General features: G+C 41.4%; 1 protein-coding gene across 1 annotated transcript in view; it reads right to left on the bottom strand.

Moving 5' to 3' along the window:
- Positions 1–14,148, bottom strand: part of VWA8 (von Willebrand factor A domain containing 8) — a 158,804-nt gene extending 144,656 nt beyond the window's left edge. The window contains exons 1-2 of the mRNA XM_088530943.1: positions 14,013–14,148; positions 5,394–5,471 (exon numbers count right to left, since the gene is read on the bottom strand). Of these exons, the coding sequence (XP_088387069.1) occupies positions 5,394–5,471; positions 14,013–14,148 (214 nt within the window). The remainder of the gene's footprint in view (positions 1–5,393; positions 5,472–14,012) is intronic.
- Between the last annotated feature and the right edge of the window lie 1,866 nt (positions 14,149–16,014).

Genomic DNA, 16,014 nt, shown 5'->3' with positions numbered 1-16,014 from the left:
TTTGAGTTCAACAGATCTGTCTGGCACAGACAAACTTGAAATAATCTTGCTAAGAACAAGAAAAATGTTCAAATGTCTAGAAAACATGAAAAATTGAAAAAATTGAAATTAAGTCTAGAAAATAAATGACTGTAAAATCATAAAAAGCGCTTTCCAGTATGTAAGATAAAACCACAAGGAATAAAAAAAAATCTGTACACTATGCCCATGCCAGAGAGAATGAGCTCTAATGAGGTAAAAGTACGTCAAAAAAGATCTTGATGAAGCAACAAAAAAATATTTAACAACAAAAAAAGGTTAACTACTGGAGCAAATTGTGTGGAGAGGTTCTAGAGCCTCACCACAGGCAGATTTTAAGAAGGGGATGGGCACACATCTGCCAGGAAGGGCTCACATGAGCTGATCCCTCTTTGAGGCAAGGGGCGCAGTCCGGACAACTTTCTGAGTTTCCTCAGATTTTCCCCCAAGACTTGTGTGTTCGTGTACCTTCCTGCGCCTCACTCTGTGTATGGACAGAATGAGGTAAGGATGCAAAGCATTCAGTGCTCTACTGGCAAAAGGCACTATTTAAGATCCTGGAGAGGTGATAACAGCCTAGAACGGTATCTGTTGCAAGCCTACAAAAAAACTCTAAGGGCCAAAATAACCACTATCTCCTAAAGCGGATATCTTCCTTTACGTTAAGGAAGAAGAAATGTAATAACAAAAATCTTTTCTAATGCAAAATTACAGTCATCATGCCCTACAACCTGTCTCCCTAGTGTGGCGCATTCCGGAACACTCTGACTTTTAAAGAAAACAAAGCGACGAATAAGGACACACTCCAAGCCAACCCTGAGCCTACCTTGAGCATTAACCCAACATACACACTTGTTTTCTACTTCCTATTTTCTACTTTCCCAAATTATCATTCCAGAATAAGGACAGAGAGGCCTCTTACTGTTAAGACAATACTGATGTTTTAGGTAAGGTACAATAAAAACCAACACTTTCTGACACCACTAATCCTACTACTCAGAAACGACCTTCATTTCCTCACCATTAAAGCCATTCCCTTCAACTGCATAATTCTATTTAATGCTATGACATTTTATTTTATTTTTTAATTTAAGGAGTCTAGCAAATGCCTCTTCTGAAACAGAAGCTGGATTTATCAACCTAAAAGCAGCACACTAAATCCCTTAAGGTGAGCTCCCATTTTCCTTTCGATGGCATACGGGGCAGGAACTCAGACTCACGTCCCCAGCAGAAAACTACACTCACTATGAACCTAAAGGTCCACAGTTCCACACAGTTACATGCAACACAAATAGAGCCAAATTCCCAAACACAACGGCCCCTCCAGAGAGCAGAGTGGATGTGGCATTGGACTGGAAGTGAGTATTTCCTTCCTACTTTAGAGAAGATTTGCTGGGCATGGAAGGAAGTGTTCTGGAAGATCTATGTCAGGATTTTTTTGTCAAAATTAATAAATATGTGAAATATCAGGCCATTTTCATAAAATTTCTAGAACCATTAACAAAAGCTACTTATTGACATGAACTCAACACAAAAATGTATATTACCATAAAACAATTTTAGATCTAAACTATAATGGAAAAACATAAAAAGTTTCTCCAAAGTATAATTAAAGAAACAATAACACTTTTCTGGCTTAGCAAGATTTTAAAAATGCAGGTTTCATTCTTACCAATAAAAGCAAAACAGTGCAAAAGTAAGTGCCCTCTTTCCAAAATGCATAAGACATAGTTATAACAGAAATTCCATTAACAAAATTCCCCTGTGTATGACTCATTTTACCTGTCACTTAGAAAAATAAGAACAATTCTGATTTTATGTAACTTCAATTGTAATCTTCTAAGAAAAGCCATTTGCCAATACTAGCAAAACAAATTAATATTTTATATTAACAAACAAAATGCAGTACTTCATACAGAAGTTGCTATGCACCCAACATAAAACCTGAAAAGCAAAGACATGAAAACATAAGATAACCAGCACTAAACAGTAACAGAAAACAAAGTTCAAGAGAGGGCTTAAAAAGAAGGTTAATTTGGTAACAGAAAGATTGAATGTTTTGGTATCAATTATGTGACAAAATGCTAGAGCTGAAGTTTTGCAGGTACCCAATACATTTATATTTCTTGTTATCTTATGATAGTCTCAGATTTTTTAAGGCTAAATTTAAGTCTGTAGTAATAATGCTGAGTTTAGAGTTACAGCACCCCTAAAATTTCCTCTAAATTACAGATTTGCACTTTCAACCTTACTGATCTTAGGATGATTTTTATCTGGCAGAATAAGAGCAGCAGAAACATATTTTACACTAACGATAACAACATTATTTGCAACAGGAGCAGATGAACTATAACTGCTTCAATTTCCTCCTCTTCCTTCTTATTGCATTGTAAACATCAAAATGTCTGAGTGATTCCAGATATTTTCAGGGGTATTCCCTTCTTAACTTGATGACCGAGTTACTTCTAGACTTATTTTAAAGGAAATTAGGTAACTAGATTGATCACTTTAAAATGTACTATTATTCGCTATAATAAAATTTCAAAAGATATTAAATTTTAGTTTACAGATGAGTATAAATATACAATAATGTTCATCTGTTTTGCCCTAAGACCTGTTCCATTTTCAGCACAATCTTTCATCCAGCAAATCAAAAAGTAACTCACTTAAAATAAGCAAAAAAACCCACTTGCTAAGTTGTCCTTATACTCTCGAAATGCCTCACAGAGAGAATATAGTGGATGCAGAGCCAATATAATCTATTTTATTTCATTATATGAATAAAACTTTGTCTACGGTTGTAATATAACCATAGAAGTTAAACATTAAGGGATAAAAAGTTCTCTAAATTTAAACAGCACACCCCAAAAAAGTATTCAGTATTGGAAATACTTTTTTCTCCTTTTAAATATATGGATACTTTTATCTTATTCAATATAAATTATTTAAGTTTATAACAAAATTATTTACATTTAATAATCTTGCTATCAAATACATCCTGCTAAACAAGAGTGTTCCAGGCTATGGTAAGAGCTCCTTTCAGTTACAATTATTAAAAAAAGTAAAAAAAGAGAAAAAAAAAGAAACAACTAACAAGGTACCTCTAATTTCTGTTTATAGTTGTTGCTTTCAATTGTAGAATCAGATTTAGCAAACACTCCATAACTGCACAATTCAATTTTTAGTCCCTTTTTTTTTTTTTTTTTTTTTTTTTTTTTTGCAAACACAGTAGTGTTCAACTACTTTTTCTCCTTATATCAACTAGAAAAATCTCATCTTTTGTTTCTAACAGATGTTTTTATGTCCTCTTATCTTCCAGTTCAAAGAACTGAAAGACAGTCCTAGCGAGTTAGACCTAGCCTTCATTTACCTTTGATACAGGGCATGAAAGACAAAAGGCAAAACAATCCACAAATATACATAAATAAGTGAAATGGATCATGTTTATTGACTGATGTGCTGGGTTTATGATCAGTATGAAAAAGTAGGCATCAAGAATAAATGATGAAAAGCAAAAGCCTATTTAAGAAGCTGTAAAAGTAATATCATACTAGTAACAGACTAGCATCATTGCTCAATTGCTTGGCCACATTCCCAGGGAACTCACAAGGTATGGAAAGTGTTACTCCAGCAGGGACTGACGTACGGCACGAGGTATCTTCGGGGCATCGGATCTCCTGGCAGGAGAGTGTCACAGTGTCATGCCAAGTAGGGCATGGGAATTAGCAGTCCATAGTCCAGCCACAGCCTGATGATTTGGCCAGCCCGGACTGCTGGCCAGCCTCACGCTAACCCCTGACTGAAAGCAAACAAAACCACCTTTCTGTGCTCCTGCTGTACTTCTCTGAGGACAAACACATCAATGCACATTTATTATTTACATGTCTGATGTTTGTATTAAATGTAAAGAAGCTGTGGAAACGTTTGACATTTCAGAACAACCACCACACTGGAGAAGACAGGGCACCCGAGAAGCAGCAGTGCAAACACGTCCCTGCTAACACTGCTCTGCTATTCCACAGCTACTACAGAATAAGGAGCGTCTGATGAACTGAAGTGCTCTTTGTACTGAGAAGCACTGAAGCATTTTGCCTAAGAATGTAACAACATAAACGTTGCAGAGCTGATCCTGCCTTCTGTGTAGCTGTCCCCGCAGAGCTCAGTGCACATCACCTGCAACATCGCGTTCCCCGCGGTGTCTCTCACGGCGCTTCCCGGCCATCCTGCCAGCTGTGCGCTGGCAAGCCTAGTGCTCGGGCAATCTGTGCCACTCTGAGAAAGAAATCGAGGTCCCTTTCCCTCTCAGAAACACCCACCAGCCCAGCAGCTTTCTTGGTTTCTTCCCCAAAATGTCACAGAATGAATGCACACATGTTGGAAAGCAAATGCACTCGAAGTGCACGGTAACACCCAGGCTGCACTTGCAGGTCCTTGCAAGACCACTGAAGACAGCAGTTGGCAGCTCCCCGTGCCCAGGCATTCCTAAGAATAGTATAACCCACAGCCCTTTCAAATACCACCTGTGCTTGTCTTCCCAGATTTGCCTTCTTTTTTTGCCTGAAAATTGATCTGGATGGAAGATCTGATTTTTTTTCCTTTTAATTTGGTCCAACAGCCTCTGTGTGAAAAGTACTGAACAAACCAGAATCTTCAGAAAGTAGTTGAACAGTGCTGTCCTAAGGAAACAGACACCAAAGCACGATTCACCTGGTGCAGAGGAAAAGCACAGAAGCTTGCAGCCTTCAAAGAACAAAGAAGAAACACAGAGGTCTAAGGCCCTAGAGCATTTTTAACAAGGTTTCAAATAGGTAATATACATTAACTCTGAGTATATACATCATTTATGTACATAATTTGGCTGGGACTTCTTATTAACTTGATTGATTTCAAAGATCTGTATGTTTTTTGACAACAATAACATGACTACCTGAGAATACAAAAAGAAAAAAAAACTTAGAAAAATCCCATGCATCTGGAAAATGTAACCATGTTGCAACTGAATGATAATTTTAAACTGCCACAGTTTGAGCAAAGAACTTGACATAAGTATATTACTAGTAAAAACAATTGTTGAATGAGGCCCCTTTTGAACAGTTTTTAAACAGATATGAAAGATCCTTTTATTATGTCCTTGGTTAACGGGACCAGCTGTATTCCAAGTCGCAAGATTCCTATCTAACCGGCTGTATCAGAGACATTATGAAAAATTAGTTCCTGCTCAATATATATATTGCCCTCTCCTCATCATGTACTTTTTCAAAATGTATTTCCTAGATAGTTTCACTTAAGTCAATGGGTGACTTGAACGAATGCAAGTTTATAGAACAAGACCTTGATAGTCATTCAAGAAGAAGAGAGATTCTTAAGAGTCTTACTGTAGTTCTGTGGAACAAGTTCTGGGTTCTTCGGTGTTTTGAGCTTAAAAGACACATCTCCAATAGTCACAGAATCACCTAAAAAAAAGAAAAAAAAAAGTATTTTAATTCCCAGATACTTTTAATATGTACAATATACATATATAAATGTATAAAACATAGGCCTATGGTGGAAAGCTGACTTCAAGTTCACAAACTACTGGCTGTGTTTGAGAATTATTAGTTTACTAACTGGGCTTTAACAGTTTTGAGTTTTTGAGTAGATCAGCCACCAATACAATTTATGCTTAATTAATAATCCTCTTGTTTTTGTTATTATTTTGTTACTCTTGCTATAACCAGGACTTACTTTGATGGAAGCTACGGAATTCAAGCCAACTATAGAGCTTCCTTCCAGATACCATCACAGATACCTCAAAATTAAATCTTTAGCCTGTTTGCCCGCAGAAACAGAAGTGAGAAACACATGTGGGAATGATGATTTTCCTGGGTTTTCAATCAGTCTGAAACAATATCCCTTGGAGGTACAAAACTTGTACAAATGTTTTTGTACCAATGGCTCCTTCCCACACTCCCTGGCAGTACAGCTGCAGAATCCAGCATTTTTCCATGGTTCCAGAGGATGCAAGCTTTTTTTTTTCCCCCCCCTCTCCCTCTGGATTTAACTATTTTCTAAAACCAAGCACCTTTTATTTAGTGGTCCCTTACTATAACCCACAAAAGTCTTATCGGTCTTTCTGCACTGGCAGGCTTGAATCAAACCACGAGCCATGCCCTGTGTACTTTCTCATGGAAATCAGAACTGAAATCTAGTTTGCAGCCAGGAAAAGGGCGAGCACCAAGACAGCATTGATCATACAGAAAAAAAAAAAACAGCACAATTGCCAAACCTGCGAAATCAAGAAAATGACTAGTAACAAACTCAAAGGCTTTTCAATAGCTGAACTGATCCACACAAACAAATTCATGACTGTTACCACCATGAAGCCAAGCCACCTGGTGAATATCATAAAATTGTACTTTTTTTTTTTCCAAATACTGTTGTTGAAGATAACACCCTCTTCGCTAACGCACAGCAGTACATGTGTGAGATGGAGAGGATTAGACTGATTGGCAGTAACATTGCTATGCAGTAGAGAGTTTTGCCACAACACACTGATTACACCACTACCTTCCATAAATTAAAGCCAAATTTTAAAACTGCTTATGACTGTGTTTTCTGAGAACTAGAAAGCACGTGGCCATGAACTCTAAAATCCAACTCTAAAAATCCTGTTGTCAATCTCCAGCTCCTCCTACAGCATCTGAGAGGATCCCTTCTCCAAAGGCCCATTTTCAGCGCTACATAAGAAGCCAGAGAGGTCAGAAGATCAGTGCAGGAACCAGAGAGGAAGATGCTGAGGAGGAAGCTCATGCCCAAACAAAGAGAGCTGCTCCCAAGCAGCAGCTCTCGTTTCAGTTACTACAGCATTGACTATAGTTTTGCCCTCAAAGGCAATTGTTTTCCAGCTTCTCCAGGTGTAACTGCAAATCGTACAGGACTGAGAATTCATAGGTTCTGACATGACTCATAGAGTCCTTGGTCAAAGCTATAGCTTTAGGACTCGATTTACAGCAGCCAGTGGAAAAGTACCTAAAGCAACAAATAAGAAGTGATGAATTGGCAGCTGATTACGGCTGATATGCTCCCAAATGTAAGTGCTGACCAATGACCCCGAGCTAGGGATTCGCATCCATGACCATACATGCCTGCATCTGAATGTCCTTAATGTTCCTCAAGTGCAAATAAACAGCCCATCTTTCTTCTTTTTATTTTTTTTTCTTAAAATATTGGCAGAAGAGGCTAAACTGGTGATTTCTCCAACATTTTATGAAATGATAGAGTGCTTAAATGACTTGCCAGTGTGAGGGATACTTGGGCAACAGCAATACTCTATATAAAGGCAACCAAGGGTTCATCCCCAATCCTAATGCCAAGTGCCACCAAGCAGGTCCTACCTTCCCCACTTAGAGGTCAGCATCCTTTGGCTGATTTTCTTAGAGCCAAGAGGCAGATGGTCCAAATGGAGCTGAGGCTACCCTACCAGCTAAGCAGACCAGGTGATTGGTGTTTCGGTGCTTGAGCTCATTTCCTGCTCCTCTTTAGATCTGCAGTAACAGATGTAACCACGATTCCTGCGCCCTCTTCAGCTTGAAGTGTTTAAACTCACCCCAAGAGAAAGTGCAGCAACAGTTCAGAGATCTGGTCCTCATGCTGCGACTGTTACATATTTTTAAATTAAAGAGCCACTGGGCAAAAGACACACCTTGGAAAGGAGGCCGATCTAAGATGTGACACTTTCCAGGGTTGGCCCAATTACTCCAGCCCTAAACCAAGAAAAACTAGTTTGTCTCCTATCCCCTTTCTCGTGCTACAGCTTCAAGCACTTCTCTCACTGAAGAGCAGCTAAAATCTTGACCAAAATGACCCCAGAAAGAAACATCGCAGGAGCCCACAGCTCCCTGCAGAAACTGACACCTCCTCCCTTGACTGGGAAGAATTTTAACATTCCAAAAAGAGCAGGTTGCCCAATATATCCTTGAGAAATCAGTGCCAGTTTGCTTTCTCACCATTCCCCAGCCAACATGCAGTGAGACAAGAGTATGCAACTAATTAGTTTCTAGCTTAAATCACCTCCACTCAACTTGTAAACACTCTTTCATACATGCATGGCCTTCCAAAACACAGTAGGGATAAGATACCAGATGCCAAAACAACGAGGTGTCAGACTTTTCCATACATTGGGATAATGATATCATCTCCGTAAGAGTATCTGAACTACCTATTCTATTGGTTGAGCACTGAAAAGCTTTATGCTCATTTCTACACACTTTCTAAAAAGCTGAGCAACCAGCTGAATCTGGTCTAGGCGAAAAAATAAAAATACACTTCTTTTGATGGTATTTAGTTCTGCCCATAACATGCTAACTCTTGAACAATGCATTTAATCAAACCCTAATTTTCAACTAATATTGCAGCCATCGATGATCCTGCAAATTTGATTGAAAATCGGGCTGTGAGGGAACTCGAGAGAGGAAGGGGAGAGTTGAGCCGCCAGCACACAGCCAGCACATTCAGCTCTTAACAGGTTTGGTGCTGTCTGGAAACAAACGTTGCCTCAAACCTGGATCTATCCATAAGGTAAAAAATATTACCAGTGCAGAACAGACCTTCAAGCCACAATAAGCCAAAACAGCAGTGTCTGTTTTCCTGCACGATGAAAGCTAAATGAGCACAGGAGAGATTAGACCACTAATCTTATCACACGCTTCCACCTGGCCTGTATTTTCTTGTCTAATTTGTTTCTTCTGTACTTCTTTAAAATCTCACGTTTGGTTACTCCGTTTCTACTGCGTTTCCAAACTCTTTGAACAGAGATGCCATCCCAGATAGGCTCTTTCCAATGTGGCACTGGTTGGCAAGGAATTGACAACAGCCTGCTTGCTAAACTGTGGTGTTAAATCAGTAAGACTCATAATTGAAGGACACACATCCCAAAAGATGTTCTGTTAATATTTAGCCATCAGGAAAGAAGTAAGAAGGCAGACAAGCCAGTGAGGTAGGTTTTGAATCCTCCTGCGATGTGCTTTCCATGGAGGTCTTGCTGCTAAATACTGAATGCTGAATTTGCCTTCAATTCAGCTTCACAGAGTAAGCAACATAATGGACCACTGTGAAATATGGAACACCCCAAAATACTCCATCCCAGCTCCCAAGCTCCTATTGCACTATGGTGGATAAAAATTATCCAGGTGTGGCTTTGTAGCCTTGTACCAGATTGCTTAGGCTGACTGCAGGGAAGATGTGTCCCTGGTTTCTCATCTTGCAGACAGAAAATAATAACCTTGGTTAGCACATTCCCTGGGGAGAGCAGCGGGATACAAGGAATGCCCGATGTGTCTGAAGAGCTAGGTCTGCTGAAAACAAGGGAGGCGCCAGTTACGCCAGAGTCCAAAGGGAAAGGGAGACATCCCAGGTGGAGGTGAGTCTGCATTACAAAGCAGGAGGTTACAACAGAGGGATTACAGTACGGGGATATGGAAGGAACCTCGAAATGTGCAATGAGCTTCTGCAACGAGCACAGGTCTGCGTTGCAATCTGCTGCGATAGCAATTTTGCCTATGCATATGTAACTAGCCACCCCTATGATGCAGGGGAACTCATATACTCCCTTCTTTTAGACAGACAACATATTAATACACACAGCTGTTCTTCCCATAACTGACCGAGGCCTCCTGGGTGAGCAGGGCTGTTCAGCACGTGGCTTCTCCCTCTAAATGCCTGGAGAGCTACCGCAAACGAAGGCTTCGGGTCCATGAGCAACAAGGGAGGCAGCCAGAGGCTGGGAGAGCATGTGGGGAGGGCATCGCTGCAGGAACATCCTGACTTTTATCCCCCCTGGACACCTGCTACCAACCAGAGCTTGACAGACCTTTCATGTGAGCCACTGCAGGTGCTTTTATTGTATAATCTCAGCAAGATGATTTCTTGAAGCCATATCTAATCATCAGTAACATTGTAAGATTGGTGCCTTTCTTCTGTTAAAAAAATAGCATGTCAAATACCCTTCGTCTCTTCCTTTCTCCTCTCCAAATCCTATTCCCCAATTATACTATTTTTCTACATGCTAAGAAAAAAAGAAACAGCTGCTTAAATTTTTTTACTGCAATGCGTCACATCTGAAGATAAATAGATTGCTTCTCAACTACAATTTATAAATTTACATAGCAGAAAATGTTTTATTTCTTCCATTTGCCAGTTTCGCAGTGAAATCACATATTTTTGTGTACTTGTAATTAATCTTAGAGTAATAATTTTACACAATGCAATTCTGATCCCATGTATAAACCTTTATGCTCTCCGGGTTCCCATGGCACGCAACACAAGCTTTTAGGTATGCCTGCATTTTAGGTAGCTGACCTTACTGCCTTTTGACCTCTTTAGGCCCCAATTCATGAGAGATTAACACCCTCCTAAAGTGATTTTAGCATATTTGGCATTCACTTGAACACAGAGTGTCCGTTCATCTGGTCTCAAAAGCGAATTATTAGCAAAAACACATTAAAACTGCAAAGGTGCTAAGCTGTGCTAGCACTATTCTCCATATGATTAGATCACACGAGAGAAACTCCAATAGCTAAATTATATCCAAATGTGTATTTCTAGATCTTGATTTCATTGTAACGTGAAGGAGAATAAAAAACGATGCTTTCAGCAGATGCATTTAGCCAACACATTTCCCTAGGGGCACAGAAAACAGAGTGTCAACCATCACCTTCGAAGAGCCAACTTGTCTTTAAGAAACAGCAATGACACTTCCAAAGACCTGTTTTCCCTTTCTCCGTAACTTTCTCGAATACATTGCTAAGGAAGAAGAGCAATCCCGTCAACACACATTTTTATCATTTCTTATTGGGTTGTTCACTGCCATCTTCATGGCAACAAACACTATGCACAGGCGGAGGGTCACGCTGTGAGGAATTTTGCTTTCTTGCATTGATGCCGAGAACACCCCAGCAGAAGAGTGTCCCAGGCAGAATTACACGGCCTGCACCCACTAGCTTTGCTCCTTGACCACCACTATCTTCACACAGAGATAAGCTGGAGCTTAACTGCTGCTGATGGGTCTCTGTGGACTTACAAAACCGAGACGAATTGGATGCTTACACAAGAAAACCTACCTCCAACCTCAGCAAAGCTGTCATTTAAATTATTCTGTTTTTCTGAGCAAAGGAATGGTTTCCTCTTTCCCTCTGAGAAAACAAATTAATGCCTTTAAACATTTAAAATCTGATTATTACCTAATTTCTACTCAGCCGTATTGTAAGACCTTCCAATTTCTTCAAGTTTTGAAGCTAAGGTTTGATTTTTCAATTTAAGTTAATGATTCTCTCTACTGGTTAAAGTCCAAAGTACCATTCACACAAAATCTTATTTGTATTTATTATAGTCATTGGTCCCTTTCCTCCATTTTTTTCTGAATTATTTCCAGATATGTAACATAAATATGAAAATTTCTTTGACATCCAGTCATATAGGAAGCTTACAGTCATTTCTCAGAGTGGAGCTACTTTTTTGGGGGGGCTAAAAGCACACCCAAAAGCTAGCAAGGCTGATGATGTTCACTTACAAAAGTGTTATGATGCAAATAGTCAGTTTTATACACGATTCATAATCTGATGACTTTACACAGGCTTCATATATACACTTCAGAATATGTCTTAATGTGCCTTGCATATCAACACATCCAAAAGCCCATCTCATCAATGTATCAAAAAAAAAAAAAACATAGAAATATTGGTTGGAAGGGACCTCTGAAGATCATCTACTCCAAATTCCTTCTCAGAGACAGCTTTTCCTCAGTACTAGATCAGATCAGCTCTGGTGGAGTCTGAAAAATTGCAAGGAGCGCTCTTGAAGGGATTTTGTCCCTACGTGCCTAGTACTCTTACATGGCTATAGTATCGTTCATCCTTGTTTCCACTTTTACATGTCCCCTGTTTGTGTTTTAGGCCATGGAGAGGTTCCTTGCTTGGCCAAGCAGGTCTCCTCGGGAAATTCCCAATCTCCCCGAACCGTGAGATGGTTCCCTGCTGAGCTGTCATTATGTTTCCTTTAAAAATCTTCCAGCTCTCCTGGATCCTTTCTCCTGCATGGTTGTTATTCAAGGGATTCCACTCAGCAATATCCTGAAAAGCCCTCTCCACTTCTCAAGCCCAGAGACCTAGTTCTGCTGCTCACATTCCTTCCTCCAGATCCTGAACTCAACCCTTTTACGGTCACCACTATCCAGGCTCCCACTCCGACCGCCCTGGCCGCAGTTTTTCCCTTCCTGTGAGCAGCAGGTCAGATAAAGCATCATCCTTCACCAGCCTCTCTGGCATTTGCATTATGAAATTGTCACCCACAGAGTCTAGAAGCTTCCGAGACTGCTTCCACAGTATCTGACTGACCTCCTGACAAATGTCTGGATGGCTGAAATCACCCAGGAGAATGAGGAGTGGGAGGTTTCTGCTAGTTGAATGTAGAAAGCAGCATCCACTGCCTCCTCTTAGTTGTGTGGTAACAGACACCCATCACATCCCCGGTGCTCCCTTTCAAATCGTATTTACGTGGCCAACGCTGCTCATGTGAAAATTAGCTCACTGTTTTGTGAAGATTCCTGAAATACAGTTCACTCAGTGCTGAAAGTCTACTCTAAATCTATTCTAAACTGAGTTTAGATATCAACTGCATTAATATAATTCCAATAACACACTTCAACTAAAATGAAGTTATGACTGAAATCAATATAGAGCTGTTTTTAAAACTTGCCCTACTGGAAGGATACCAACATAGATTAAACCACCTCAAAAATCTCTATGGCATCTCCTACGTGACTGTTCTGAGTTCCTGACTCGGTGAAGCAGGTCCAACTTCAGGCTTCTGTGCTGAAACAGGCAGCACTCAGAAGAGACATCATCACATACCACGACTGCAACAGTTGCTAAACAGGAAAGGTTAAAATTTGAACAATTGCCAAATATTAAAACTCAGAAGCTATTTACTGACGTTTATCCCTGGGAACAACTATGAAACCCCAGCAAAGAGTGCAGAGCACCGAAGGCACTCATGTGTCAGGCAGAAGCTTTTCTGCCCTTCTGTTAATCCCTTCCTTCCAGCATGTCCTATAAGATATTGTATTTTCCCCCCTTTCCTCCTTTTTACCTTTTCTCTCTTAAATCTCAGCATTAGTTTAGATAACTCAGGCATAACTCCACAAACTTAGCAACTGTCTCAAACAGGCCCTGTCCCCGCTTGCTGCATCTCAGCTGTGCTGATGCAACAGCCCGCAGGGCCTTGCTGCAGACCAGATCACAGGAGTAACCCCAGTCACCACCTCTACGGTGCAACCCCGCCAGAGCAACTCGGGGCAGCGACCAACAGCATGGATGTTGGGAGAAAAAAGAAAGGATAAAGTTCTTAAATAGGCTTTGCCTGTCAAGAAAGTATTGCCAGAACTGCACTCCCAGCAGACCGCAATTCAGGTAACCAGGTAACGACTTAGATGAAATGGGGAAAGGGAATACGCTGGAAAGGATTAGCTTCCCTCAGCAACCAGTTCCTTGGACAGTGACAGGCCTGGAATAAAACAGGTCTCCTGAACGCATGGTCCCATTCTCAGGCTTCTTTCGGATTATGAACTTTTACCACGAGCACTAACATCCTGCTTACCCATAACTACCATTACAGGATTCCGGTGCCTGTCATTTCACAGCAGATCACACTATACCTAGCAAAGAAGCACTCCTGTACGGTTTATTTCTATGAAAAGCAGAAACGAAGCGCTCGGGCAAGCACCTCCCCGCCAGAAGCCGTGTCCCTCGTGCCCTCGCGCGCAGCTGCTCACTCTATATTTAACGCTCATTTAACACCTACGTTTTAACACCTATATTTTAACCGTCCCGGCGCCCACGCGGGGATGCCGGCTCGCGGTGCAGGCGGGAGCCGCCAGGGGACACGGGGGCAGCCCAGGCCGCGCCACGAGGCCCACGGCGGCCGCGGGGCTCCCTGCTCCCGGCGCGGGGGGCGGCCGTTACCTGAGCGGCGCAGCGCGCGCGCCTCGAGGCGCAGGCTCCGCGCGGCGGGGGCGCCGCGCAGCACGTGCCGCAGCAGCAGGCGCACCCTGCGCGCCGCGGGCGCGCTGCTCCCCACGCACAGCAGCCGCGACTCCATGCGCGGCGGCGGCGGCGGCGGCAACGCGGCGGCGGCGGCAACGGGCCCGGCGGCGGCGGGGCGGGCCCCGGGCGGGAGGGGAAGGGACGCGCCGCGGCAACGCGTCCCGCCGGAAACCAGCGCCGCGCCGCGCCGGGCCGGGGGCCGCGCGGAGGGGACGGCGGCGCCGCCGGTGCTGGGCGCGGTGGAGGCGCGGGGGGACAGGCGGGAAGAGGCGGGCGGCAGGGAGCGACCGGGAGCGAGAAGTGCGGGAGCGAGAAGTGCGGGAGCGAGAAGTGCGGGAGCGAGAAGTGCGGGAGCGCGGGGAGCTGCCGGCCTCGGGGCGCGCGGGGAGGACCGCGCGCGCGCGCGGCGGGAAGCGCCGGGCTTTCGTTTTGTGTCTGCTTTATGCGCCCGTTCTGGAAAGTGGGAGCCGTCCTTGTGACGGGATGTGACACCAGGAAATTTTATTTATTTATGTATTTCTGTATTTACTTATTTTTATTTATTTATTTATTTTTATTTTACTTATTTTTATTTGTGTAATATTTTTATTAATCTTATTTAAATAAAATAAATGTAAATAGAATACATAACATAGTTTTTTTTTAAAAAAAAAAGAAATTTCCCCCTTCTAACTTCTTGAAGTCCGTAGCAGCCCATTACCTCACCCATATAGCACCAATCAAATACTCATAACCGCTCTTCAGAAGCTCGGTGCAGGGCTGGTTTTAATCTGCACATCAATCACCCATCTTGGTTATCTGTAACCCTCTGTCCCATCTTTGCAACTCTGCCCTCTTCCTTCTTTTAAAGTCTTTTCGAGCATAATATCTGTTATGAACCAAGGCTTTTAAAATGGATGACTTGGATGACTACCTTTCTGTCTTCTTGTCGTTTAATATCGTTTGAATTTGAAATTGAATACGGATTTGAAATTGAATATGGATTTGAAATTGAATTTGAAATTGAATAATTTTGCCTCCTGCCAGCCAAAGTCTGCTTTCTTTTCTTTGTAGCCCAAATTTGTTGTTGTATCAAATTTGATTTTGTGTATGAGAGTCTTCCATGTAAAACTCACCTAAATACAACTAATACTATTTTGAAATCTTTTTAAAAATTATTTTTCACTTAAAATGGTGTTTTGTGGATAAATATTCTGAAACCTTAAATAGATCATGGCCTGGTAATTTTAAAATATCGAATGAAACCGTGATGTAGAAATAAAATTGCAAAGCATACTGAAGGCAGGGGACACAAAAGCTTGTGATCATTGAGCTACAATAATTTATCACTTTGTGCATGCCATGGACTGTCCATAAATAAAATAAGATTGAATTAATGTGTCATGCTATCCCAATGCAAATTCTTCTCTTCCCCTTAAAATTATTTATTTATTTACAGTTCAAGGAGAATTTAACCCAAAAATGTCATCTCTCCGTAGTAGAGTTTTGTGCATACATAGTTTAGATTTTAGATTTTCATAAAGGATAATGGTAATGGAATGTTATATTTCAAAGCTGTCTTTTCCAACAAAAGTTACTGCACTTGAGTAAATTTAAGAGATTGGGAGAAAATTTTGGAATAATTTGTGAAAGGCTGAAACTTTCTTTAGGTCCCAGTGAGGCTAACAAGATTAATTCTAAGGAAAATCCACTTGAGATTTGGATGTAGCACTAGTAAGACAAGCAGCTAGGCCAAACGTAGAATCCAGAATCATATTACCTGTTTCCAAGTGAATCATCTTTATTATCTACATTTCAATTTTAGGTATCTTTGTATATGTGGGTACCTTACATGTGTGAGAAGTTTTCTCCAGTAAATTCCCTGCTTCTTGGCTGTTTTAAGCTTAAAATGCCTTAAGCATTGAACAATTTTTCCAAAAGA

The sequence above is a fragment of the Tinamus guttatus genome, unplaced genomic scaffold (assembly GCF_059628265.1).
Source record: "Tinamus guttatus ecotype Peru unplaced genomic scaffold, ASM5962826v1 Tinamus_guttatus_pri_ptg000394l, whole genome shotgun sequence".
In the NCBI taxonomy this organism is placed as follows: domain Eukaryota; kingdom Metazoa; phylum Chordata; class Aves; order Tinamiformes; family Tinamidae; genus Tinamus; species Tinamus guttatus.
This window is presented reverse-complemented; position numbering and strand designations above follow the sequence as displayed.